The sequence below is a fragment of the Morchella sextelata genome (genome assembly GCF_020137385.1).
Source record: "Morchella sextelata strain SCLS chromosome Unknown scls_10, whole genome shotgun sequence".
In the NCBI taxonomy this organism is placed as follows: domain Eukaryota; kingdom Fungi; phylum Ascomycota; class Pezizomycetes; order Pezizales; family Morchellaceae; genus Morchella; species Morchella sextelata.
Window position 1 is genome coordinate 1,696,585 of NW_025408625.1, and position 25,810 is coordinate 1,722,394.

The 25,810-nt window shown below is 49.7% G+C and overlaps 8 protein-coding genes across 8 annotated transcripts; 6 read left to right on the plus strand and 2 right to left on the minus strand.

The window, feature by feature from the left end:
• Nucleotides 1-141: 141 nt before the first annotated feature.
• H6S33_001422 (uncharacterized protein) lies at nucleotides 142-2,893 on the minus strand (the record flags this gene model as incomplete). The annotated part of the gene is made up of 4 exons (XM_044832798.1): nucleotides 142-1,933; nucleotides 1,993-2,471; nucleotides 2,540-2,665; nucleotides 2,810-2,893. 4 exons carry the CDS (start codon nucleotides 2,891-2,893, stop codon nucleotides 142-144), a joined length of 2,481 nt encoding a protein of 826 aa, XP_044694389.1.
• A 4,880-nt stretch (nucleotides 2,894-7,773) lies between these two features.
• On the plus strand, nucleotides 7,774-9,385 carry H6S33_001423 (uncharacterized protein; the record flags this gene model as incomplete). The annotated part of the gene is made up of 2 exons (XM_044832799.1): nucleotides 7,774-8,245; nucleotides 9,045-9,385. The coding sequence occupies 2 exons, from the start codon at nucleotides 7,774-7,776 to the stop codon at nucleotides 9,383-9,385; spliced, it is 813 nt and encodes a 270-aa protein (XP_044694390.1).
• A 1,036-nt stretch (nucleotides 9,386-10,421) lies between these two features.
• On the plus strand, nucleotides 10,422-10,893 carry H6S33_001424 (uncharacterized protein; the record flags this gene model as incomplete). The annotated part of the gene is made up of 2 exons (XM_044832800.1): nucleotides 10,422-10,824; nucleotides 10,874-10,893. 2 exons carry the CDS (start codon nucleotides 10,422-10,424, stop codon nucleotides 10,891-10,893), a joined length of 423 nt encoding a protein of 140 aa, XP_044694391.1.
• Nucleotides 10,894-12,183: 1,290 nt separating this feature from the next.
• On the plus strand, nucleotides 12,184-14,495 carry H6S33_001425 (uncharacterized protein; the record flags this gene model as incomplete). Its single annotated transcript, XM_044832801.1, has 4 exons — nucleotides 12,184-12,750; nucleotides 12,866-12,897; nucleotides 12,962-13,541; nucleotides 13,683-14,495. The coding sequence occupies 4 exons, from the start codon at nucleotides 12,184-12,186 to the stop codon at nucleotides 14,493-14,495; spliced, it is 1,992 nt and encodes a 663-aa protein (XP_044694392.1).
• A 1,059-nt stretch (nucleotides 14,496-15,554) lies between these two features.
• Nucleotides 15,555-17,485, plus strand: H6S33_001426 (uncharacterized protein; the record flags this gene model as incomplete). The annotated part of the gene is made up of 5 exons (XM_044832803.1): nucleotides 15,555-15,816; nucleotides 15,879-15,945; nucleotides 16,005-16,085; nucleotides 16,139-17,263; nucleotides 17,341-17,485. The coding sequence occupies 5 exons, from the start codon at nucleotides 15,555-15,557 to the stop codon at nucleotides 17,483-17,485; spliced, it is 1,680 nt and encodes a 559-aa protein (XP_044694393.1).
• Nucleotides 17,486-17,893: 408 nt separating this feature from the next.
• H6S33_001427 (uncharacterized protein) lies at nucleotides 17,894-19,445 on the minus strand (the record flags this gene model as incomplete). Its single annotated transcript, XM_044832804.1, has 10 exons — nucleotides 17,894-17,922; nucleotides 17,976-18,003; nucleotides 18,053-18,093; nucleotides 18,172-18,248; nucleotides 18,388-18,439; nucleotides 18,940-18,993; nucleotides 19,082-19,094; nucleotides 19,158-19,181; nucleotides 19,247-19,295; nucleotides 19,369-19,445. 10 exons carry the CDS (start codon nucleotides 19,443-19,445, stop codon nucleotides 17,894-17,896), a joined length of 444 nt encoding a protein of 147 aa, XP_044694394.1.
• Nucleotides 19,446-19,543: 98 nt separating this feature from the next.
• Nucleotides 19,544-20,020, plus strand: H6S33_001428 (uncharacterized protein; the record flags this gene model as incomplete). The annotated part of the gene is made up of 1 exon (XM_044832805.1): nucleotides 19,544-20,020. One exon carries the CDS (start codon nucleotides 19,544-19,546, stop codon nucleotides 20,018-20,020), a length of 477 nt encoding a protein of 158 aa, XP_044694395.1.
• Nucleotides 20,021-22,336: 2,316 nt separating this feature from the next.
• On the plus strand, nucleotides 22,337-25,415 carry H6S33_001429 (uncharacterized protein; the record flags this gene model as incomplete). The annotated part of the gene is made up of 14 exons (XM_044832806.1): nucleotides 22,337-22,681; nucleotides 22,760-22,809; nucleotides 22,888-23,005; nucleotides 23,552-23,612; nucleotides 23,696-23,915; nucleotides 23,991-24,138; nucleotides 24,225-24,324; nucleotides 24,387-24,447; nucleotides 24,519-24,684; nucleotides 24,745-24,755; nucleotides 24,811-24,989; nucleotides 25,042-25,103; nucleotides 25,158-25,312; nucleotides 25,385-25,415. 14 exons carry the CDS (start codon nucleotides 22,337-22,339, stop codon nucleotides 25,413-25,415), a joined length of 1,707 nt encoding a protein of 568 aa, XP_044694396.1.
• Between the last annotated feature and the right edge of the window lie 395 nt (nucleotides 25,416-25,810).

Here is a 25,810-nt window from a genome sequence, read left to right on the forward strand (position 1 = left end):
AGAAAGAACTCCCGATAAAGAAAAACCACCAGTAGTGAGTCCATCTAAAAAACCCAGGTAAATGATTCTTTTACTTCGAACGAAATCGAGCCCCTAAAATATTTAGTAACGATATTTTTAAAGATAAAAGGTGAGATGCTCTTACTTGATATCTGCAGATGAAGCTCCTACAACAGCTTCGAATTCGCCTTCCTCGGCGATCCATCCGCTTAATGAAGTATCGTAGTACCCAACTGAATACTTGTTGATCTTTAGATCAACTATCTTGGTTTGGCCAGGCTCCAAATCAACTTTTCCAAATGCTTGTAATTCCTTGTCTGGTCTTGGTAATCGGGACTTTGGATCACGGATGTACAGTTGCACCGACTCCTTTCCAGCTCTAGAGCCGGTGTTTGTCACAGGAACTGAGATGGTTAATGCGTTATTTTCTGTCAGGATGGTACCGCTGATTGTAGGCTTTCCATAATCAAAAGTGGTGTATGAGAGACCGTGTCCAAACACAAATTGTGGCTCGATCTTGGCACGCTCGTAGTGTCGGTACCCGATATAGATGCCCTCCCCATATACCACACGACGATGCTCACCCGGCCAGTTATGGTATGCCGGATTATCCTCCAATCGTTTCGGGAAGGTGACAGGCAGCTTTCCGCTGGGGTTTGCCAATCCCAGAAGAACATCGGCGAGAGCGTTCCCGGCCTCCTGTCCTTGATACCAGGCCTGAACTATTGCATGTACGTCGTCTGCCCATGGCATGGTGATAGGGGTACCGGACTGGTTTACAACCACTGTTCTTGGGTTTGCCTTTGCCACAGCAGCAATGAGGCGGTCCTGGTTCCCGTCTTTAGGGAGATCCATCGTCTGTCTGTCATATCCTTCCGACTCCCACTCGGCATCCAGTCCAACGATAACAACCGCTACATCAGCGCTAGCTGCTACCTCCGCCGCTTCAGCGATAAAGTCCTTATCAGGTCGCTCAATATACCCAATCCGGCATCCACCATATCCGTGGGTCTTCTCGCCAGCCTTGGGTGTTGGGCGGACCTCGTTCGTGCTCTCAATGAGGATGTCGACTTTCTTCCCGGCCTCAAGATATGTCGACTCATTGACCTCAATTGATCCCTCAAACATAGCTTCTCCAGCCTCTGTCCACTCCCAGTTATCAATCAGTAGCTCCCCATTTACATACATCTTTGCTGGCCCGACACTCGACAGTCCAAACGTATGCTTCCCGGAAGTCTCTGGTGTAATGACCGTCTTGACACGGAACGAATACTCTGGAAGCACCTCCTTCGGGGCGTTATCCCATAGGAAGAGATCCGTTTTGGGCCTGTTCTGGATAAACATTGGCGCCCCTTCGAACTTATCTCCTTTGTAGAACTCCAGCACGACCCCGGGCTTACCCGATGGCGTGGTGCACACGTTGCTCGCGAGTGGGAGCCACTTGTCCGTCTGCGCGCCCTGGGCATAGACAATCTCCACTCCCGACAAGGCAGTGATGCTATCAAACGGCGTTGTTAGATAATAGGGCTTTAGACTTGCGCTCCCACCACCACCGGCAATAGCCTGCTTCACATTCGGCCCAATCAAGGCAATCCTCTTGACATCCGATCCAATTGGGAGAGTGTTATTCTCGTTCTTCAGAAGTGTAATTCCCTCTACGCCTGCCTGTCTAATTAGGTCTCGAGTCTCTTGGGTGTCAAGTGCCTTCTCCTCCGGCTCCTCGGCGGGGAGGTCGAAGCGCCCGCAACGCTCGATCCAAGCAAGGACGCGGGCAGCGCACTCTTCGATGTCGGCTTCGGTGAGCTCGCCGCGTTTTAAGGCTTCAAGGGCGAGTTTTCCGCGGACCTTGGAAGGCCCAGGCATTTCAAGGTCGACACCGGCTTTGATGGATTGAACGGTAGAGTTTGTACCACCCCAGTCAGACATGACAAGGCTATCATTGACCTGTTAGTACTCCTACAGCTTGGGTCAAGATTGTGGGATGCGGCATACCCTTCAAACTTCCAATCGCCCCTGAGAACCTTCCTGAGTATAAACTCGTTCATATCTGCATGGAAGCCATTCACCAAGTTATAACTGGACATGACCGCCCAAGGCCTTGCCTCTCTCATCGTAATCTCAAACGGCTTCAGATATATCTCCCTCAGCGGGCGCTCCTCTACCACCGAGTCCACACTCATCCTCCACGTCTCCTGCTCGTTGGCCACAAAGTGCTTGATGGTTGCGCCCACCCCGCCGCTCTGCAGCCCGTTGATATAAGCGGCGGACATCTTACCCGTGAAGTAGGGGTCCTCAGAGAACGACTCGAAGTTGCGCCCACCGAGCGGCGATCGGTGCATGCATACTGTGGGGGCTAGGAGTACCTGCGCTTGACGGGCTTTGGTCTCGAGCGCGAGGGTGCTGCCGACGGAGTAGAGGAGATCGGTGTTCCAGGTGGCGGCGAGTGACACACCGCAGGGGAAGAGAGCTGCCTTCAACGGGTTGTCAGCGGACTAGCGGCTACCAGTATGGTAGGATAGGGGGCGAGGAAAGAACTTACGGGTGTGCCGTCGGTGAAGAACTCTCCACGAGCTCCGTTAGGGCCGTCAGTAACTTTGAGCGCGGGAATCCCGTGTTCGGGGATAGCCTGAGTGCGCCAGAAATCCTGAGCGGCCAGAAGTGAGACCTATATAATCAACCGCCACCACTCATTAGATCATACACCAATTATAGCCAACAAACATACTCCGGCCAGTCATCCATGAATCTCAAATAATGAAGAAGCAAGAAAAAGGAGTATGGGGAGTAATCGGAAGTGGAAGAGTCTTACCTTCTGCTCCAAAGTGAGCTTCGACAGCAGATCCCTCACCCTGTCATTCCCCTGCGAATAATCTGCTACCTTCTGTCCAGTCATTGTCTCCTTGTCCTTGATTTTTGGAGGAGACTGTGACTTGGATTTCGAGGTAGAAACCCTTTTACTTAAGCTGGAACCCGTTGTTGCGGTGTTTGCGGCCGGAGAACGGTGCCGGGTCCGTTTATCTCAATATGTGTTATATGGGTGAGAATTATAAAGCTGAACAGCGAGTGGAGGGAACTGAAGTAGATGTGGTAGAGTGGGGGGGCGTTGTCTTTCTAAAAAGGCTGTTTTCTCCTGTTAAAGCTGCGTACTGCGGAGAGGGTTGACTTTATAACATTTCCCAGTACGTAGGGAAAGGAGGAGCTCTTCATATAAGATTTCTGTCGACTAAGTATGTAGAGGTGCTGTCTTTATCCTGCGCGCCTGCTAACTTCAGTAAACATCTATCCCATCCCCCACTCAAGCTGACTATTGCGCATTTGTTCCTTGCACCACCCGGCAATATTGATATATGTCCGATCTCGTTCATCTATCTTGCGGCGGCCTTCTCTCTCGGCGGTCACTCGCTCGCTGGGAGATCGTCGCCGGATTGGAGACGATTCTTCCGGGGGAGTGATCCGGGAAAAACGCAGAAGAGGAAAAAAGAATATCCACCCATGAGTATACTAAATATTTTGTCTACTCAACAAAACTCCTCAGCTAACATGGTCATGAATGTAATCCAATTGGCTGGCTAGTCATTAGCTGCTCGCCAAGCACCAACGTTTGTTGAAGGGGAATATCGGCGCAATTATCAAAAGCATAGGGGAGTCTCGGGCCAGCAGCTCAACTACCAAACAGAGCTACAAAGCTACATCATGTCAGTAAAAGAAGAAAAGGATGAGGCTGCGATGCGATGCGGTACAATGGTAGAACCTCTCCCATCCAACAGAAAAAAACGAAAAAACAGCACATACATACCTAATAAGCCCGCCGGAGCATACGGTCCGTGGCTCACGTTTTGTTGCAGGCATAGCATATTTGTGGGGTGTCGGAGCAGACGGGCCTACACTCCGGAATCTGAACGCGGGCTGCCAGTTACCCCTGTCTGGAGTGGTTAGGGGTGGATATGCATGGTGGTTGACAGCGGACGTTGTGATTGGTTCCCAGCCCGAGAAATTCGTAGTGGGTGGGAGCAGAGCATCCCGCTTGCGCTTATAGCATGCATTGCGGAGGTGACGGTTTGTAACATTCACCAAGGGAACGGTCGAGGGGTACATACATGTACATGATACATCATACCATACTACTACCACCCACAAGACATACTATTTCTCTACCAGACATGAGGTTACCTGGATCAATGACTACACTAGAGGCTCTTGATCAATTGACTTGAGAGTACTATCACGACTACGTACCTCCCCCTCCCCCTCGACCTCCCCCTCCTCCGACCCCCCTCCTCTTGATCTTTCTGCTATATTATCATCAGATGAACGGTAAGACATGTCACAAAATCCTTCTCATATTACCTACACCCAATAATTTCAATGTCCAGGGCCCACATATTTACTCCACATCGAGGGAAAGTCTCCGAATGGCGAAATTGGCACGCACGCTTGGATCGCTCCGCTGTCTCCGCACAATAATTGATTTAAGGGTGCACAAATCGAACCACCCCTCCCGAAACAATGATATTTGTGGCCAGAAATAACATTTTCCAGTGTTACAATTCAGCCTAATCGGGCTAGACCAGATTTGTCTAGACGAGTGACAGTTTGGAGAAAAAACACATGTTTCGTGACCAAATCCAGAACTACGATATATCATCTATTGGCTATTCTCGCAAACGACATAAAGTACTTACTTTAACCTTCATCATATGCCCATGGCTCCCAATTGGAGGTATCCACTGTTGCTTTCCATTTCAGCCGACAGAGGACGTATTATGCATCTGTCAATGTCAATGACCACATTCACCCATACACACCACGGAGATCTAGCTCAAAGACCAGATAGATAATCGCGGAGCAATATGCTTAAAACCTTGTTTTAAGCCTAACCCACATTAAGCCCCCCTAACATAACTAACGCTACTCCCTAAGTAATCCCCAGACACGCTGGATTGCAGATCGTTCGTCTCATATATATATGGACTCGGGTCCATGCATCTGAGCTACAGCCTAACTTGATGGATCGATATAACCCGGCTGATTATTCCCGAAGGTACCGAAAAACATTAATTGATGGGTTTGCATCAGTCAGCTTGAGAGGTCTGGAGCAAGGTCAATTAACGAAATGCTCGGGGCTAATAGTAAAGTAAGGGTTGATGCTTGCCGGAGACACATGAAGTGTGACTCGGATCATTGACTTCAGATTATATATACTCTGAAACACTCCAGGTATGTGTGAACTCTTCAGAGTGGATGGTATTAAACTAAAACGTATCCAGAGCTTCCTGCGGTACCGAATGACTTGACCCGGACTAGCCTGTGATATCACAAGCCCAGCCGAGGAGGTATAAAAAGTAATCTATATATATATAATATATATGGGAGACACATTACTCGCTTTATAGTTATGTATACTTGGCCTTGGTGAATGTTCCTGTATAGTCTCATATGGGATAAGGTCATACATATATGTTAACGGAACGTTACAGACCAGACTAGACCGAGTGCTCCGTAAGTAAGAAACGGCATTTAGTAACGCCAGCTGGGAGTCGCTGACATATCGTTTTTATATTTGATATGTAACTTACTAAGGCTGCAATCTTAGCCACCTCATAAGCCCAAAGGACTACCAGCCGGAGTGCCGAGACTTATCTGTTATATCCAAATACTACAGAGCCAACATGTAACAATCTCCGTGACCCTCGGAGGCCTGGAGTGATTGGTCCGGGGCGTCAGGGAAGATGCTAGCTGGGAGAGTACCTCACATCTCCCCAGGTCCGGATCCCATACAGCCCAGTACCGATGATATATTCATAACATAAGTCCAAATAAACCCCATGCTCTCAATAGTACGGTGCAACTTCCGAAATAGCACCGGGTCAGGTCACAGGTACCACTTGATACAAAGTGAATACCTAGATCCGTATATCCGTCATCCATAGTTTCCAGACCTCTTGCCCTTTACCCTCTCCCCCGCTTCAAGTTTATCCACTCCCCGGATTCTCTCCCTCCCTTCACAAATCCGGGTTCTACGTTCGATAAAGGCTGTCATAAATACATAAGCAACCCAGTCTCGCCTCTCTCCCCAATTTTTTCCTCGGGTTGAATTGTCCGGATATGTGGCTAGCATCGGACGGACCTCCTCCGGCATATCCAACGTGCTCTTTGTATGTGTTTGCGTCAGACGTGTGTCTTTCGGCACTGGTATGAGATATTCCGAGGATCGATCACGACTAGAACCCCCATAATGAGCCCAACAAAGTAACTCATAGCCCCAATGGCTCATGCCCTGCTTCTCTGTGCATATTCTCTTCTCCGGCCGGCCGGCCGTAGAAGCTGCAGAAATCCTTTTGCTAAATACAAGTAGATGTGAGAGTTCTTACGCCATGGAAATGATACCCGTATGTAGGGGCCACCAATAACTCTCTATATATACGTGCCCAGCCTCGTTAAGGTGAGGCTTTCTGTGCTACCATATACAGACTAGGGACGGTATGGGCTGATCTTTCGGAGAATTTGCATACGCCTGACTGGTTCTCAGCATGACAACACTTATGCATCCTTGAGATTTGGGTGGAGTGGAGCTTGCATGGCATAGGTGGTGCATACATTGATAGTGGTGGTACACGGATGCTAGCCTGAAATTGTGCTGGATATCGAACTTTTCGTGTCACCAGGCGGAGGTGATATTGGAATCAGTAGATGTTGATAGGTGATACATGAGTTTTGTGTCAGAAGGGGTCAATTGACCATTATTGAGGGAATCGACAAAACTACTTATAACCAGTGTACTATCCTGATAGATCTGAAGTTTTAATCGAGCTTGGAAGCATTGCAATTGAAGACTTAGTTGACTGTGAGGTCCCAATTAACGGAATCGAAATTTGCACCTCAATGCAGACCATAGCAATACTGAAGCTAATATACCAGCCAAGTTAATTTATAAAATGTCAGACCAGGAAAGTCAAAAAATAAAATAGAAAAAGAATAGGGTGGGCTTGCCAATTTCCTTTCGACATATCATCACCAATGTCCTCAATTGATATGAGCTTTGGATAGCATTTCTTTCTCTTTTGAAGGTTTCATGGTTTGGTGGAATGAGAAGTTGTCGACTTTGGCTAATTCTGGTGTGTTAGCGCGATGAGGGTTGATTAATATTATTGTTCCAAGGCTATATTTCTCTCTCTCTCACTCTGCCAATCGCAAGCTGCAATTGGGACTAAACATCAAACAGAACCCTGCTGCGTTTTTTGCAATCTTTTTTACTAACCCCCGCTAATGTACCTCAAAGCTTCTGGCAACGATCATGTGTTAAAATCCCAAACTACCTTTTTTCAATAGAAGTAGAAACTTTCTGCAGGGATGGATATGTCCTAATAAATTCCAACTGCAGCCCTAGAACAAGGCAAGCCACTCACAATTAAATCAAACTGCCGCGATACCATCCTAAGGCAAGTCCACACGAAAGGAAAAGTTCCCACTATGTGCAGCCCATCGGAACAAGATACACCTCATCCGTGCCATCTCCAGTGCCAGGGTCTCCTGTTCGGGGACCGGTTGCGGGGAGCTTGCCGACGATCCAGTAGCGCAGTTGTTGTCCAGTCTAACCACAAATGCCCGCCAAGCTTGACGAATCTTGCTCAGCCGCAAAGCGCTCTTCGCGTCAAGCTTACCTAGCTTGTTGGCTGTTACAACCCTCAACCTTATCGGAACATCGTCGACAGGGAAGCACGAGCGAGCTTAACCTCTTTACTTGATTACTTACTACCACTATTGCCTCAAGGAATGGACACTACCGCCTCGAGTTCCATCACCACCGAGAAATTCCATGGCATAGAGAAGAAGCGCTCCTCAACCTCAACCATATCCTCTGCGACGTCAGCTGCCCGCTCAATTGCCTCGGTGTTTAATACCAGTATACCTGGTGACATCACAGAGCATGAGCTGCAGGATTACCCTCACACTGGGCGTTCCTCGCTACAGACCGATGCAGCGACTCTGCATGTAATGAGAGCTGGTGGAAACACCGGCGCAACGACGCCAGTGTATAGGGATTCGTCCGATTCAGACTCAACACTGACAGCATCGTCTGTACAATCCCGTGAGGGGTCGCCGCCGCTAGAGGAGCAGCAGCAGCAAGAGGAACAAGAATTGGAGCAGGAGGAGGTGGTGGTGGAGCAGGAGTGGTGGCTGAAGGCATTTTGGGGGGACAATATCTCTGTGGTTGTCCCTTTCAAGCATGCAAGGGATCATCTAGGTACGCAAGCAATAGATCGCGTTTTCACTATTTCTTTCAAGATAGTATAGCCTCTTGTTCCCTGCATTTTTTTTTATTTTTTTTGTTAGATTTTTTTGTTAGATTTTTTTGTTCTTTCGTTTCGTTTCGTTTTTATATCATCGCTATTTAGGCGGCGGTGATTGAGGTGGGGAACACATAACTATGGGATGCAAAACTCAAACCATTGTGCAGCAGCCATCCTGCAGCTGGATCCTCTATCCCGGGGAAATCTGAGCTGCTGCATCTCGGTTGGATGAAGGATTGGATTTGGTGGATGAATCAAGCTCTTTCGCTTGCTCACCCACACACACCTACACACACCCATACCCACGCATGTACACATCCATTCCGTTCCATCAATCTAATCACGGCACATCGCGTCAATCTGCCGAAGAGCCGGCGGGAGCTATGGCCGGCGTGGGGTCGTTGATGGGTGGTGGTGATGGTGGTGGTTGTGGGTGTGAGTGAGTGTGGTTGATGGACGGGATTGCGGGGAGTGGTGATGGTGAATAGGAGGACATGTGGTGTGGGTGGGGGTGTCATTTTATACCCACACATAGCTATGTAGAGCTATCGATCGGGGGATTGCATCATCCTACATCATTACCAGATAATCTTTCTCCACTAGCCGAATTTTCCTTATTTTCTTATTCCTTCTTAGTTCTTCTCGAGATCTCTAGATCTTCCCATTCTATGATGAAGCCATCCTCGACTTCCCCCCCCCCCCCTTTTTTTTGCATAGACCAGCTGCTAAGATTATACCACTAAACTCTTACAGCTCTAGAACGTACTTACCTCTCCTACCACCGTACCGCCATGGTCTTCGGCATGCTCTCTGTCGTCACCGCCCAACTTACCGTCATCAACCACGCGCCAAACCCCTCGCCCACCTTCGGCTTCCGTACGGTCGGTAAGCCACTCTCTGTCGTCTTGGCCTGCTGCGCCCTCATCATCAGTATTGTTGGGGTGCTGCGCTGGTGGCGACTCCAGAATGGGCTGCTAAGAGGTGTGGCCATATCCGGTGGGAGAGAGCTGGTGGTTGTGGGTGCGATCGTGGGTGCAGTGATAGCGGGCACGTTGGGGTTGGTTGTAGCTGTTGATATTACAAAGGAGTATTGAGCGGATGCATGGTGGGCATACGGTTCATGTGGGATCTTTCTTTAGAGTGGAGGATATACAGAATGATATGATGATATGATAACGGGTGATATGATTTAGTGATATATGGATAAGGTTTAATTGTTGTAATAACGCATATGTTTTCTTTCTTTTGCAGGTAGAATGTGGGTGGTTTGGCGCAGATACATATATAGCTTTCATTATGCAGTAAAGAAATGTAGTTTTATTAATTACCTGTACTTTTAGAAGAATTCGAAAGATTTTCTCCTGTAATTAATTATTGATTTATTCACAGTGGGCATGCCGAAGAATTTTGATCTTCCAAGTTATTCAAAGCCCATCAAAGATTTCCCGCTAAGCTCTGAGGTTGGTAGAGTAGAAGAAACACACAATTACTCGAGACCAGCACATATAAGTACATAATCCACCCATTATAGGAAGGCATTTGCCAGGTATCTTAAACTCAATGAATTAAGAATAAAAAAAGTATTCGCGAAAGTTAGACGAACGATCACTAATTCCAGCTACACCGCTCTCACCTCCTCCTATGTCTGCCTATCCCTTTCCCTTATACAACCAACAAAGTCTATCTTGGTGACCGGCCATATATGATTCGAGTGATTATCCATGAATGGATTGGTCATAAGCAATCACTCGATACGATAATAAGATAAATAGCCTGTGAGAACTCAATATAGTTAACTCTTAACGCCTGTTGCTTGTTGTAAATGTCTCTGATTCATGATCAATCTGATATAATAAATGTATTCATCCGAGATTCTCTTTGAATTAGCCGCACACATTTAACAAAATCAAATAACCGCCGCATTTAGGGGGGAAATAGTCACAAACCCATTTGGTTAGTACAGAATGTTCACTACCACACGGAATCCATCCTTGCGCTGGAGATATTATTAAGCTCTCCTCCCATTCTCAGATCCACGCAACGGTGCGTACCTGCCATCCTAGCTCCATAAAACCCCACCCCAATTAAGGCCCCACCACACCCGCAGGTCAGCGACCTAGCAGAGGTAAAATGGCAACCCAAGACGAGACCCCCTCCTACACCACCACCTCTGGCGCAACATATCCCTCCTCGCTACACGCCTACGCCCTCCCCCTCCCCACACTCCTCTCGACACACCCACACATCACCTCCTGCGCCGTTGGCGGCTTCATCTTCCATCCGACGCGTGGCCTCCTCCTCATCCGCCGGGCGATTGGCGAGGCCGCTTTTCCGGGGTACTGGGAGGTTCCGGGCGGAGGTGTAGAGGCGCCGCCGACAGACGCGACCCTGCTCGACGCGGTGGTTCGGGAGGTGTGGGAGGAGACGGGGCTGAAAGTCACCAGGCTGCTAAGGTGCTTTGGATGTTTGGAGTTTCAGGGGCGCTCGGGGAGGTGGTGGAGAAAATGGAATTTTGAGGTTGAGGTGGAAGAGGGTGAGGTGAAGTTGGAGGAAAGGGAGCATGATGGTGTGCTATGGGCGAGGGGGTGGGAAGATGTGGTAAGGGAGAAGTGCTTGGTGTCAAGTGGGATGGAGAGCGCGGTGAGGGAAGCATTGGGGATTTGGAAGGAGGAACAGCTTGAGAGGAGTAAATAGGCCTGTCTATGCACAAAGCGAACGATGGACTACGTTGATAGAGAGACCATAGCTAGATTAGATGGTTAACATCAATAGACTCGCATTTGCTTGGGCCTTAATCTTGGCTTAGCAGAAAACTTATCGACAGTACTAGCTACTGGGCACAGCTACAGCCTCCGAATATTACCATGGCTCAAACGGCCTATTTGACAGTAAGACTCTAACCTAATCTGGAAGGGTAATAATCAATGACAACCCAGCCCAGTCTAAGGAATGTAGTGTTTAGTGCACTACTTGTTTTCGAATTTCAATTCTCCCACATGACCTTAAATGAATCATGCATATGAAGGGCACGCGGTATGAATTAGTAGGAGATGCAATTAACTGTTGGAAACAGAAGTCCGCTTAAGTTCTTATCAGTAGTGCAATTTATGCCTGTTTCTTTAACTATTGGTACGTGCTCGGGATATCCCCTAAGCACATGTGATTGATCTATAGTATACAATCGAATCTAGAAATACATGTGTTATCCCGGTTAAGAGTATTTCACAAACCTTGAGCCTGGCAGGTATTATTACATGTAATAAACCGAATATCAATGGCTTCTACGGTAAGTACTTAATATTCATCTCCGAGGATCTAACATCTCAAATTAAAGCTTAACGTCGTCGTCCTCTATGATGGCCCGATTTCTAACGTTACATGTATGCGCTCTTCATGAGCCGCAATTTTTTTACTTGGATTAAAGTGCTTGAGTTGGGCAACTGAGATATTCGATATATCAGCCCTACCAGAACTATTGGCTTGTCACAACGGCAACTACCGCGTTCCTTCCGGATCCAATTATCTGCAAGGGAATATTTCCGTAAAAGGCACAAACGCCGAGACGTGTTGTTCTAATAACCAGTAATGAGCGCATCGGAACTCGTGTTGTCTCTATCAATGGAGACGATCAAGAGGCTAGGATTGAGCTCGAGCTAAAGATAGCTTCTTCGCTCCGATGCTAACAAGGACAACCGACGTGGACGTCGGGGATGTACATAGAGTATCAGCAGGACATCTCTGTGTTCCTGTCACTGCATTTCTTTTGGTTCATATATCCCCTTCATTCCGAGTACAACACAATTAGCAGGCCCGTGTCACGAACCTCGAGTCCTCTCCTCTACTCACGCCCCTAGTTATCATCATCCCTTCTCCCACAACGACCCCAGCAAACATGGATCTCCGAATACCCCTAGTAGTTTCCCTGCTCTTACCTCTGACCAATGCCCTCCAAGCCCTACCACCGATATCATGGAGCGAAAACACCAATGGGGCCTTCACACCCACTTCATTCACTAGGATCTACGTCTCTGCAAAGTATGCCCATCATCGCGATAGCGCCTCACTGACACTCACACCACCATCCGTCTTCGAGTTTGCACAAACCTTCTTGTCAGATCTGCATGCGTTCTATCCTGAGCTCTCCAGCACGCCTATCGAGCTCATAGAAAGGGCCCCGCGCACCTGTGACCACATCTTTCTCGGTCTGTTGCCCGAGGGGCAGCGCGGGGAGTATGTATACGAGGATGGGAGTCCGAGCGAGGAGGGATTCCGTATCCAGGCTAGTGAGTGTGGGGTTGAAATTATGGGTGCTGGTGCGAGGGGCGTGTGGTGGGGGACGAGGGCGCTGCTGCAGACGTTTTTGTTGGACGGTGGAGTGAAAGGAATGGCTGTGGAGATGCCGGCGGTGTTGACGAGAGGGTTCATGTTGGATGCGGGGAGGAAGTGGTATAGTGCCGATGTAAGTTGTTCTATAGCTGTTGTTAGGAGATATGGGTGGGCGGAAATGATTGTGCGGCTGGTCTTGTTTTGGGGGCAATGATCAATGCTAATGACTTCCAATTTTTACAAAACAGTTCTTGAAAGAGCTATGTACCTACGCTTCATGGTATATCATTACACACTTCTATATCAGGATAAGTATCTAGAGAGCTAACAGTAAGAACACTTAGGTTCCGCATGTCCGAATTTCACTACCACGCATCCGACAACTACCCACTCAATCGAGGCCGCAATTCCTCTTGGTCTGAAATTTACTCTCAGTTCTCGCTTTACCCTACAGACCCCCTTCTACAACCTCTTATAACGCGCGCCAATGAGACCCACAATATTACAACCTTCAAAGAAATCCAGTCGCACTGCGCCTCCCGAGGAATAACGCTTATTCCTGAGATTGAATCACCCGGTCACGCTCTCGCTATAACTAAATGGAAGCCCCAGCTAGCGCTCGCCAACAAGCACGATCTCCTCAACCTGTCGCATCCAGAAACCATCTCAACAGTCAAGGACATTTGGGCAGAGTTCCTTCCCTGGTTCCAAACAAAGGAAGTCCACATCGGCGCAGACGAGTATGATCCTGAGCTCGCAGATGACTATGTCAACTTCGTCAACGAGATGTCTAAGTTTATCTTTGCAGAGTCCGGGAAACGTGTCCGTATCTGGGGCACGTATGAGCCCACGAATCACAGTGTCATCTCGAAGGATGTGATAATTCAGCACTGGCAGTACGGACAGTCGAACGCTGCCGAACTTGTACGTAGTAATTACACCGTTATAAACTCGGATGACAGGTGGGCGTACACAAGCCTTAAAAATGACCACACCCCGATATTCCCCGCAACATACCCACAGTTCTTTAATGTAGCGCGAGTGCTGAATTTTAATGACATGGAGGGCGTTCAATGGGATCCAAGCTTGTTCAGCAGCGCCACTGGCGGACAACAGCTCCCAACGGGAACTGAATATAATAGGGGTGCAATCATGGCTGCTTGGAATGATAATGGGCCCGATGCGACGACGCAGTTGGAGGCATATTATAGTATGCGCGAGGGTATTGCAGTGGTTGGTGCAAGGGCTTGGTCGGGGCTTAAAGGGCTGAGACTGGATGTAGAGACGCTAGAGGAATCAATGATGGCTTTGGCGGGTAGGGCGCCGGGACAGAATCTTGATAGGCGGATTGCAGGTACTTGGGATTTGATTGACTGGACGCGCCCATTAGGCGTAGACGGAGAGATAAAAGTAGGGCTGGGAAGTAAAGGCATGAACTACACCCTGGCGATTGCCTTCTCATCGACACCTTGGAAGATGAGCTCGCCGTACGATTGCCTTGAGTTATCGCTTTCAGAGTCTGGGGTCCTTACGTTTACGGCTGACGGGTTTCAATACCCGCTTCGCAGCATTGACCCCAAAGATGGCTATGACCCTGGGCACCCGGGGCGTATCTGGACAAATGAGACGTCCTCATCCCATGAGATTTCCTATGTTAAAGAGAGCAACGGGACAATTGTCATAAAGACAGATATGATCGGAGGGAGTAGAGTGTGGGTGAAAGGTGTATTTATGGGTAGGTTTGAGGTTTTTATTTTTGGAGGGAGGAATACGCTTTTTTCCTGGAGTCAAATGGCGTTTGTTGCACCGTTGGAGCTTGTTGAAGGTGGCGTTGAGAGGATCAGGCTGTGGGAGGGCTTGGTTGATCCGGAGGTTTAAAAACAAACTTACGTGTCAGGACTATACAAGAGACGCTAACGACTCTTAATAACAATTTATGAAATTCTTTTGCTTGTCTATTGATATTGGCGGGACTTTTAAATCCTAAATTCACAGCTCTGGAAAATCGGTTATTGGATCATATCGTATCACTCGGTTTGTTCAATAAACTGTGAATGATCTGGTTTCGGGACCTACAAACATATATTGCTCTTTAAACCTAGAGATAAGGCCGTTGAGATATTCAGTGTAGACTACCTGAGCCAATCGGGAGTCCCATTTGAACAATAAACTCATAATACATGTGGTTAGGTCTGATGTCCAAGGACGGGTGATGATCTATGATGAATTATTCTATCACTCAATGCCTCTTACGTTAGCAAGTTAATTATTTTACACAAGCTCCTCTTAGAAGATTCTAGGATCTAAAACAGAATTGAAATTGGTATACGTATGGTAGGATATGTATATTCTTGGTGTGCACACGCGAACTAATGTCTACTGCTATATCATGGCGCAAGATGAACAGTAAATATGTCTTATTGCCAAGTATTTAGCTTGAGTACTGAGATTTGAGAGCTTGAGTGGCTTTCACACAGCAGAGCTAGAGCCTTATCGTCTTTATACTCAAGTTCAGGATTCTTACGGTGCGTGGCCGACAATCCCTCCGGTCCCTTCATGAGGCTGAAAAGGCACATCCCTGTCATGCAGGTGTTACTTTCCCCGCTGTCCAAATCCGGGAATTGAGCCTCCCTCATGTTTGGTGACAATGCAACGCTGTGACCATACCTCATCCTTAGTCGTGTGATATAGGTACATGTACATAATGCATCCATCGCCAGAGAGCACGACCTTCCCTACACAAACAACAAGATCACCGATACCCTGGAATTGCATATCGCCGGTCCTTACTCCGCCGAACACACGAACCCATGAAGCAAGATGGTCTCCCCGCACTTCGGAGTCGCTACATTATCCCGAGTTGGCGGCACATATACATATGGCTTTCAATCCGCCCTGGTTCCCAGATGACAGCTGTAGCAGCTTGCCATAGACACAATGCTGGGACGCTCCCTTAATCTTCTTGTCGCAGGCCTTGTCGGGCTTGTAACAGCCCTCACAAATCCCATTATCCCGGGTTTCAACCCAGACCCCTCGATTTTGCGGGTGAACGACACCTACTATATTGCGACCTCAACATTCGAGTATTTTCCTGCAGTGCCAATTTATAAATCGCAGAACCTCGTTGATTGGGAGCTGGTGAGCCATGCCTTCGAGAGGCCGGAGACGCTCATGCTATATGGTGTCCCTACGGGTGCTGGTTAGTTGCTTCTATCTGCCCTATAGGTTGGGCGTGAGGCGGTTGTTGATGAGTGTGAATAGGTGTATGGGCGCCGACGTTACGGTATTTACATGGAAGGTTTTATGTCATTGGCATGACCAGATGGGTGTATGTCTCTTATTTCATCGCCACGCGTTATCCTAAATCTGACGACGAATTTATTTTAGTTACGACCCTATCAACCGCCTCTTCCCACGCATGTTCTATGCATCATCGGCCGACCTCGTAACTTGGAGCGACCTCACTTGGTACCCCTACCATCCTTAATACCTATGTCTCCAGCATTATTGATACCCTATAGGACCGAACCTTGGGGAATAGACCCCGACCTCTTTGTAGACCCCGTGACAAACAAAACCTACCTCACGCACCAAGGCATTAACAACAATGTTGACCGCATTTGGGGCATCTATCAGCTTACCATTGATCTCGATACGGGCGCCTCCACCTCCGACGTCCAGTTGATCTACAATGGCACACTCCCAAACAATAGTAGTTCCCGCCCAGAAGGCCCTCATCTCTACTACAAGGACGAATACTACTATATGCTCACCGCCGAAGGCGGCACTGACGACGCCCACCGTGCAACGATCGCACGATCCCACACGCCCTCGGGTCCATGGGAGCCGGCACCAAAGAATCCTATCCTGTTTAATGGCGGGTATGGCTACCGCTATCTAACCGTTCAATCAACGGGCCATGCCGATATGGTAGAGACGCCGGATGGTAGATGGTTTATGACGTTTCTTGCGCGACGCAATGTTAACGGGTCCTCACCGCTAGGACGGGAAACATTCATGACCCCGATGGAATGGGTGGATGGGTGGCCAGTTGTGCAGGCACCCATATCACTGACTGTTGACGCGCCCGGACTGCCCGACAATAGTGCGCCACCAGATGTGTTCTATGACGAGTTCAATGCGACGTGTCTAAGTAATGATTACTACCAGCTTAGGACGCCATATACAGCCAACTACGAGCTGACACAGGGGGTGGGTGGATTACCGCCGCTGAGGATGCTGCCAAACATCTACACGCTGTCGAATCGCGATACTCCATCAGCGCTGCTACGGAAGCAGAAAAGCCTCAACATGACGTTCAGCGCGGGTTTGGCTGTGCCCCGTGGTGGCTTTGAGACGGCAAGGCAAGAGGTTGGACTCAGTGTGTACCTGTCCGAGTTTCAGCATCAGGATGTTGCTGTAAAGAACTGTAAAGAGGGCGGGCTCTGTGTATGGACCCAAATCATAAGAAACGGCACAGTGAACGAGACCTGGACTCCGGTAGGAGAAGAAGAAGAGGAGGGCGAGCTGGTGCTTTGGATTCGAGCGGAACCGCTGCGCTATCAATTTGGGTGGTCGGTGGGTGGGTGTGAGATTGAGTGGGTGGCGGAGGTGGAGAGTAAATGGCTTGCTTTTGCGCCGACCAAGTAAGTCAAATAGCTTGCCCTCTATGTTACTTGGCGCTGTTGAGTGGTGGAGGATGACTAACGGATGAATTGTGTAGCTACTTCGTTTTTACGGGAGCAATGTGGGCGGTGTATGCTACTAGCAATGGGTTCCCATGGCCGGTAGGAGCAGAGGAGGTCGGCTTTAACTGGGTGAAAGAGGAGTACTGGGGCGAGGAGCTACCCGAGGTAGACAAGTGGTAGTTAGTAATGTAGCCTGATATCTGTGAATACGTGTAGTTACCACATACACATAATATGAGTCTGTAATAAAATTCGTAAACCGTTTTATTATTCTGTGACGGCCATCGCCTCGATTTGTGTCCCTTCCCCTGCTGGGCAGGGGGGTTTGCCGGTTTACCGCGGCACACGACCTTTTGGCGCTAAACATATTGAAGAGTCACGGGTGGATAACCTCGAGTGACAAAGTATGACGCCGAATTGGCTTCATAGAATATCACTCGGCCATACAAGATGCTATCGATATGAAGATGCTATCGCGAGCAGTGGGGAGGAGATGTGGATGGGGTACGTCGGAGCTCCAGAAAAAAACATTGTGCCATTGTATTATGGATCGTTGTACCTTGCCTTCTGATTCTGCCCTTTCCTCCGCTATGCTTTGCCGCCCCACTGAAGAGCGACTGTGTCTGGTGTGGGTGTCAGGATGCAAAGGAGCGCCAAGAAATCCACATACCCTGATCATCCAGATCAACTGGCGAAACCTACGCCTGCATGGTGACGGTGGCGGTGACCATATATAGCTGCACTAACCTTCTTGTGGGGGCCTGTATCTAACGATAAAATGGAAGTACCTATCAAAAATATCTCTATTATCAACTGAACCTCGATACCCACTATGAACACTTCGATCTATGGCCGCGGGTACGTACCGACTAAGGAGTTTTCATTAATCCTGCCCTTGCGCCAGTTGGTGTGGTGGCAGTGGCTATCAAAAATAAATACTAATCTATTATTTCACCGGGATTATCAGTGGTCAATCTCTCACCGGACTAATGCGTCTTTTAGCGCTGGCAGTACTGTGGAAGGGGGGGGGGGGGGGGTTATCTGGGATCAGCATCCAACAGAGTAAGGCGGAGGTTTCGCACCTAGCATCAGGCTTGCACAGACGCAAACACTTGAAACGCTCAAGGTGTAGTTCTGAAGGTACATACGTCAAGTCCAAAAAAAATGCATTTAAATAGAAGCACTTCGACTAAACATATTACAGGATTGAGGTTCCATGCGGTTTGCATTGAAGAAAGGTCACCAGCCAGGCGTTTGTTTTCTTCCTAAGTGGTCCATTACAGAGTATACATACATGGTACCCTCTTCGAACACCACCAACCTTACGACCGAATCGTCCGGTAGAGACAAGTATATGTAGTTGAACGAACTTCATGCTCGCTAACTGGTCTGCAGATAGTTCAAAACCAGCACGGTAAATCCCTTAACGCGAGCACTAGGCAATTTATCTCACCGTGTCGATACAGGACTCCTGTCCGGGGTCCAATATATATATATCTGCACTCGAGGACTTGAAGTTTTCTGTGCGCTCTGAGGCCCAACGGGGTAACAGATAATCTTCACAGGGATAAGAGGTTCCAATGGACTGGCTAGCGATGTAGCCCCGCTATATCGATGAAATAGATCTAGCTCACGAATCATACCGGCCAGAGGTTGAGACTGAGCGAGGGAATTAAGTTCAGGGGACTCTGGGACAAGTTGTTAGCGTTGAACGTCCGATCAGTCAGTTATTGAAGCCGAATTACTAATGAAAGGGCAGAAGGAAACAAAATCTACCAAGTGCAGCAGTCTAGACGTGCGAAGCCACGTTACACGTCGTATGTAATAAAGTACAAGATGCATTTATAATAACTTTGCTAGCATATCCTCGTAAAGACTTGCAGGCGGAAGGAAATTAGAGCAGAAGCGTTTATGAATATTTGGAAATAATGCTACAGATACCTCACTCAGCTCTTGGTCCTGTAGTCTCGCTGATTCGTTCAAGCTGTGCCTTTTGGATTCAGCTCAGCTCGAGCCAGGCGCCCGCCAAGAAATCCCCATCAAAACACCGCGGGTGTATATACGTATAACACCTGAACCTTCTACCCTCCTCATCGTTCGAGACGTCCATTCCTAGCCGGAAGCTCTGACGGTATCGCATCACCTTACGAAATTAGCTGTATTGATACCGAGTGTAGGTTGTACACCCAGTTTTATAATAGACGAACGCTGATCGAATTAATCCCCCCAACAGGCACCATGTCATCCTCCAAGCGACAGCCTTCCATCGAGATAACCACCGAAGACCTCAATGAAGCTCTCTCGGAGATAGCGAACGGCCTTGTCCGTGACCAACAGGACATCGCCTTAGAGGACCTGAGCGAAGTAGAATCTATCGCCGGGGACTCCAGCATTGGAGAAAACGAGACGGCAAGGGCGTTGGCCAGAATCAACAGCGACTCCTGCGAGAAGATGCGGCAAAGATATGTTGCGAGAAATCAGGAGCTGATGCAGTTCGTGAGCGGACTCTCGCCTCGCTCGGCGATGATCGCGGTGGAGCTCTGGAAGAAACACGTGCAGCTTTACGACAAGTTCATCGATGCTATCATGGATGTGTTTCAGATGGCGGCGAAGGCAATGTTGAATAAGCTGATGGAGGCTTTGAAGAATGCATATCAGAAGATAAAGGATATTTTTACGCTTGTCTGCCAGAGCGTGCAGAAGTTGTTTTCGTAGGCTAGATGATTAGAAATCTTAGGCTTAATAGTAGTCTCGTCCCCAGACTGTTGTTCAAAGCAAACACAGGCGCAGGCTGGGCACGAGACTAGCTTAGTTGTCACGTAAGCCACAAGTCCTTAAGACACCTTGTCACTAGCTAGTCACTGTAACAAGCTTAAGTATTCAACTGGAGGAGGGATTATTTAATGAGAACCATTGCTGTACCGAAAAGCCGTCTACAGTTTTGCTCCTGCCCCGCTTGCGGGGGCTGATCCTGGCTGGGAAAGTGCCGCGAGCCTACATATATCCATGTATCGAAGCGCAGGATCGACCGGGCGGTGGATATAAGCATTTACTGGGCTCTAACAACCCTGTACATATCCTAGAAGGGTTCCTTAAAGCTTGTAGGTACTGTATGTTCAAGATTCCACAAAGGCTTGGCATACTTGTGGGGTGTTTGAGAGTGGCATCGCTACAATCAGTGTCGACGACCATGTGTAACTCTCATAAATCTAGGGCCATTTCGCTGGAGAATTGATTACACGAACGGTCACCAACGCCAAGGTCCATCAGTAATTAGCGCTTCGTCTATCGTTGGCAAGGGAGGACGAGGTGCAGTACTTGTCCCCAGGAAGGTTCACCCATGTGCTTAATATTACCAACATGTATTTCCTCTCCCCCCACCTTTTTGTCAATGCCAACAATAGGTACTTTGCCTGAAACCCGTTCTGTAGCACCAATCACATTGGATATACCTATAGCTGCAACTACAGACTCGACAGAAAGATGGATATACGGACAATGGCAGCCTGGTTAGTAAATACATCCATCTCCATGATGATCCACTGACAGCGAACGAATGCAAAGGCTCAATTACTCGCGCACGCGTAACCGCACCTCCAACTCAAGGCCAAGAGGATAATCCGGCATGCAGACTCCAAAGCGAAAACCGCCTGTCCATGCATCCCGGATGGCGGGAAACCCTAACCCTGGTTCCACATCGAAGGGGCGTGGGGATACATACATGTGTTGATCGCAAAGGTAACCTTCCAGAAAAGAGTGGATTGTGAGGTTTGGGAATGTAGCGCTGGACCCAAGAGATTGTGCATGCAGACCTTATCTTTGCGCGAGAGACGTCAGTTAAAGTTAATGGGGCGCGCAGAAAACAGGTTAAATACGATAACCAGTGAGTTCTGAGCACATACACCAGCGCTCAACACACACACACACACGCATGATATTAATAGCATCATGTGCGGGACTGGAGCAGTGGAGACAATTAAGCACGATATGTATCCTCTCGCCGGCCATCATTCATCATGTGGTAATCAAACTAGAGTAGCTGCAAACAGCCGGCTCTACCCATATATATCCCGCGCAGAGATTGGGCACTGGCCGCACCGATCTGCGGGGGGACCGCGTATTCGACATTCGACTCCTTACTGTGCTGCTCCCCCAGTTGCATACGACCTCCCGGCGCTCTCGTCCATACGTATACATCTGCTCTACCCTACTCTACATAGATATATAAATACACACAGACGGGCGATCCATCTCAATGGCCTCCAGGCCATGTGCACCGCGAAGCGCCTGTCAAGGTGGACTCGACTGTCCTTCCCCGCGGCGCTCCCCACGCGGTGCTCCTTCTAGGGCGAGTGACGAGAAAGTGTAGAATAATACATACATCGGAGCCTGGGTACATATTTGCGTCGTGTCCGCCTCGCGGGTCTGCCTGTACCACCGTTACATGGTCGGCCTTGTGTCGCACGAGCTATCCATCGTGCGCTTGATGGAGCAGTCGCACCGGTGATCAGTTGATGTGATGGGGAGAGTCCTTTTCTTCGTTCTTGTCTCTCCAGTTCAGCTTCTGCAGGCAGGCAGGCAGGTGCTGTTTCAGTTCTGCGGTCAATTGCAACGGTCCTTGCGCAGGCGATTGGCTGTGGTTGAGAGAAGCTTTCTGGTTGCAGCAGGCGGGAATGATACTCCTACTGGATGCACCCGGAAACAGGAAATGGGGTGGCTGCGGTGGAGTATAGTACTCGTAGTTTTTTGACGTTTCCGGACGCGACCACTATTGCATGCCATACAAAAGATAGCCTTGGCGGGTTTTTTCTGTGTATGCAATAGCAGTTGCGTCCGGAAACGCTGTGAAATTGCGAGTAGTTGCAACTAATGTATCGTATGCTCTGTATAGCAATCGTATGCTATAGCAATACTTGTATGATAGGCCAGCTACAATATATATATATATATATATGTATAGCCTCCCCTCCACTGCATCTCGTCCCCAGCAGTCACTAGCCAAGTAGCTCCACACTGCACTCTCCCTTCCAAATGAACACCAACGAACCGCAAGAAGGGCCCGGCGCGGTCGAAAAGAAGGATAGCGCTAGCTCGGACCTGGAGCGCTCCAGCGCGCCCAACGAGCACGAGCACGAGCACGAGCACGAGCACGAGCACGAGCACTACACCGGGCGCGTCGACGAGAAGGAGTACGGGCACGTGCGGCGCGGGCTCAAGGCGCGGCATGTGCAGTTCATCGCCATCGGCGGCATCATCGGCACGGGGCTGTTTGTGGGGAGCGGGGCGGCGCTGCTGCGGGCGGGGCCGCTGAGCATCCTGATGGCGTACTCGATCGTGGGGACGGTGATATACTCGCTGATGCTGGCGATTGGGGAGGTGTGTGCAGTGTGCGGATATATGACATGACATGTGGAATGTGCTAATCAAGGGGGGACTGTTGGCGTGTATGGGCAGATGACGACCTGGCTGCCCATTCCGGGGGGACTGACCGTCTACGCGCACCGGTATGTGTGTCCAGTATGTGTATGCGGGCGGATGTGCATCCTGCATCCCCAGATGGAGACAGACGCTGACAGCCACAGCTATCTCGACCCGTCGTGGGGGTTCGCGATGGGGTGGAACTACACGCTCGGTGCCGGCATCACCGTGTGCGCCGAGGTCTCGGCCGCCATCCTCCTGATCGAGTACTGGAACGACAGTGTGAGTAGAGACTTTAGTCTGTGTATACACATCTATGCCTCTATCAGTATCTTTCATCTACCGCTCTACTAGTATCTTTCATCCACCCTCTATAGTATCTCTCATCTACCCCTCTATTAGCATCTTTCATCTACCGCTCTATTAGTATCTTCCATCCACCCCTCTACTAGTATCTTTCATCCACCCCTCTATTAGCATCTCTCATCCACCCCTCTATTAGCATCCCTCTACTAGTATCTTTCATCTACCCTCTACTAGCATCTTTCATCTACCGCTCTATTAGCATCTCTCATCTATCCCTCTATTAGTCTCTTTCATCTATCCCTCTATTAGCATCATCTACCCCTCTATTAGTATCTCTCATCTACCCCTCTACTAGCATCTCTCATCTATCCGTCTATTAGTATCTTTCATCTATCCCTCTATCAGCATCTTTCATCCACCCCTCTACTAGTATCTCTCATCTACCCCTCTATTAGCATCTTTCATCTACCCCTCTATTAGCATCTTTCATCTCATAGCTGTAATACTCACACCCCCCCCCAGGTCAACATCGCCGTGTGGATCGTCATCATCCTTGGGGTCATATTCATCCTCAACATAGTCGGTTAGCCCCCGCATCCGTCCCAATTATTACCCCTCCGCACGTGCGCTCTGCAGTACTAACCCGGAATATCAACAAACCCGCAGTCGTCGAGGGCTACGGAGAGGCCGAGTTCGTCTTTGCGAGCATCAAGATCGTCACCATCATCGGCCTGCTCTTCCTCGCCGTCATCCTCTTCTTTGGCGGCGGGCCCACCCACGACCGCATCGGCTTCCGCTACTGGAGCGACCCGGGCGCCATGCGCGCGTACCTCGTGCCGGGCGCGACCGGGCGGTTCCTGGGCTTCCTCAAGTCGTTTGTGAATGCGTGAGTGCTTCTCTGCCGGTACCGGTACCGGTACTGCCGGGCGGGTGTCCTGACTGACCCTCCTGCGCCGCCCAGCTGCTTTGCCTTTGGCGGGTCCGAGGTCATCTGCGTCGCCGCGAGCGAGACGACGAACCCGCGCCGCAACATCCCCAAGGCCGTGCGCCGGACGTTCTGGCGGGTCGTCATCTTCTATGTGTTTGGCGTGCTGGCGATCGGTGTCTTGGTGCGTGTGTCTGACGAGCACAAGTAGTAGTACCGGTGCCGGGTGTCCGGTGTGCGGTAGCGAAGACTGACGGCTGAGACGCGCAGGTGCCATACAACGACCCGGGCCTGACCACGGCCCTGGACAACGGCGCAAAGGGTGCCGCAGCCTCGCCGTGGGTTGCGGCGATTGTGAATGCGGGCATTGGTCGGTGGTCTCTGATCGGTATAACATAGCTATTCGGGGAGGTTGTACTGACTCTTCTGTAGATGGCCTTCCCAGCGTCATCAACGCCGTCATCCTCACCTCTGCCTGGTCCTGCGGAAACAGGTGTGTATAGCATACTCATACCCGCATTCCTCTGTGCCGGAATGGATTGGCTGATCATTGTGGCCGCACAGCTTCATGTTTGCGGCGTCCCGCAACCTCTACGCGCTCGCAATCACCGGCCACGCCCCAAGGGTCTTTGCGCGCTGCAGCAAGCGCGGCATCCCGTACTTTGCCGTGTGCGCCGTGTTTGCCTTCACCATGCTGTCCTTCCTGCTGCTGTCGGAGCGGTCGTCGGTGGTGAGTGTCCATGCTGGTCTCATCTTGAACCTGTAATCTTTCTAACGGGTACATGCACAGGTCTTTAACTGGTACTCCGCTTGACCTCTACTTTCCCTAGTCTCCGGAATACAGCTGACAGCCCAGGTTCATGAACATCACAACCCTCTCCAGTCTCTTCAACTGGCTCACGCTCTTCCTGGCCACCATCCAGTTCCGCAAGGCCTACCAGTCCCAGGGCATCGAGCACTCGGCCCTCCCCTTCCACTCCCCGCTCATGCCCTACGCCGCCTACTACGGCGTCACCATGGTCACCTTCTTCATCAGTACCTCCCCCCCCCCTTCCCCCCTCCCTAAAAGCGCTAACACCGCAAACAGTAATCAGCGGCTTCGACGTCTTCTTCCCCGAAAAGTGGTCCGTCTCGGACTTTTTCGCTACCGTGAGCACCTCCCTCCCTCATCGCTTCCCGCGGTGATGAAGCTGACAAGACCAGTACTCGGGCATCCTAATGTTCGCCGTGCCCTTCATCGGGCACAAGCTGTGGTACCGCACGAAGCTCACGCGCCCCGCCGAGATCGACATCTGGACGGGCAAGGAGGAGGTGGACGCCTACGAGCGCGACAACGTGCCGAAGGAGGCGAGGAATGCGTAAGTTGTCCTCGGGTTTGGGGGGTGATGATGGAGGTAATTATGATGATGATGCTGACGAGTGGGTTGTAGGTGGGAGAAGGTGTGGTTTGCGATTGCGTAGTTTGGGGGTTCGTGGGGGGGGGGGGGCGGGTGTGCTTTTTCGGAGGCTGCGGTGTGGGATGGATATATATTGGGGGTGGAGATGAGTGTATGATTGACGTGGGCCCTGACGGCTCGTTCTTATGTTTGAATAATGGTTTATTAAAGAAATATTTCCCACCATTATTTGCGACAGTGAGATTGAGGATTCGAAGGCGCAAAGCTAAGGGAAATGGTAAAGGTAAAGGCCATACTACGTCCAGACGTCTAGCTAGATGGATTTCTCAGTGTACCTGCACCAACAGCGTCGTCCATCGGAAGTCTGTCTAGCTGGCAACTACACCTACCTCCTCACGCCAGGTGGACAGACCGTGATGGCCGGATACATAGCGTGGCTCCTCTGGCAGCAAAAAGTAA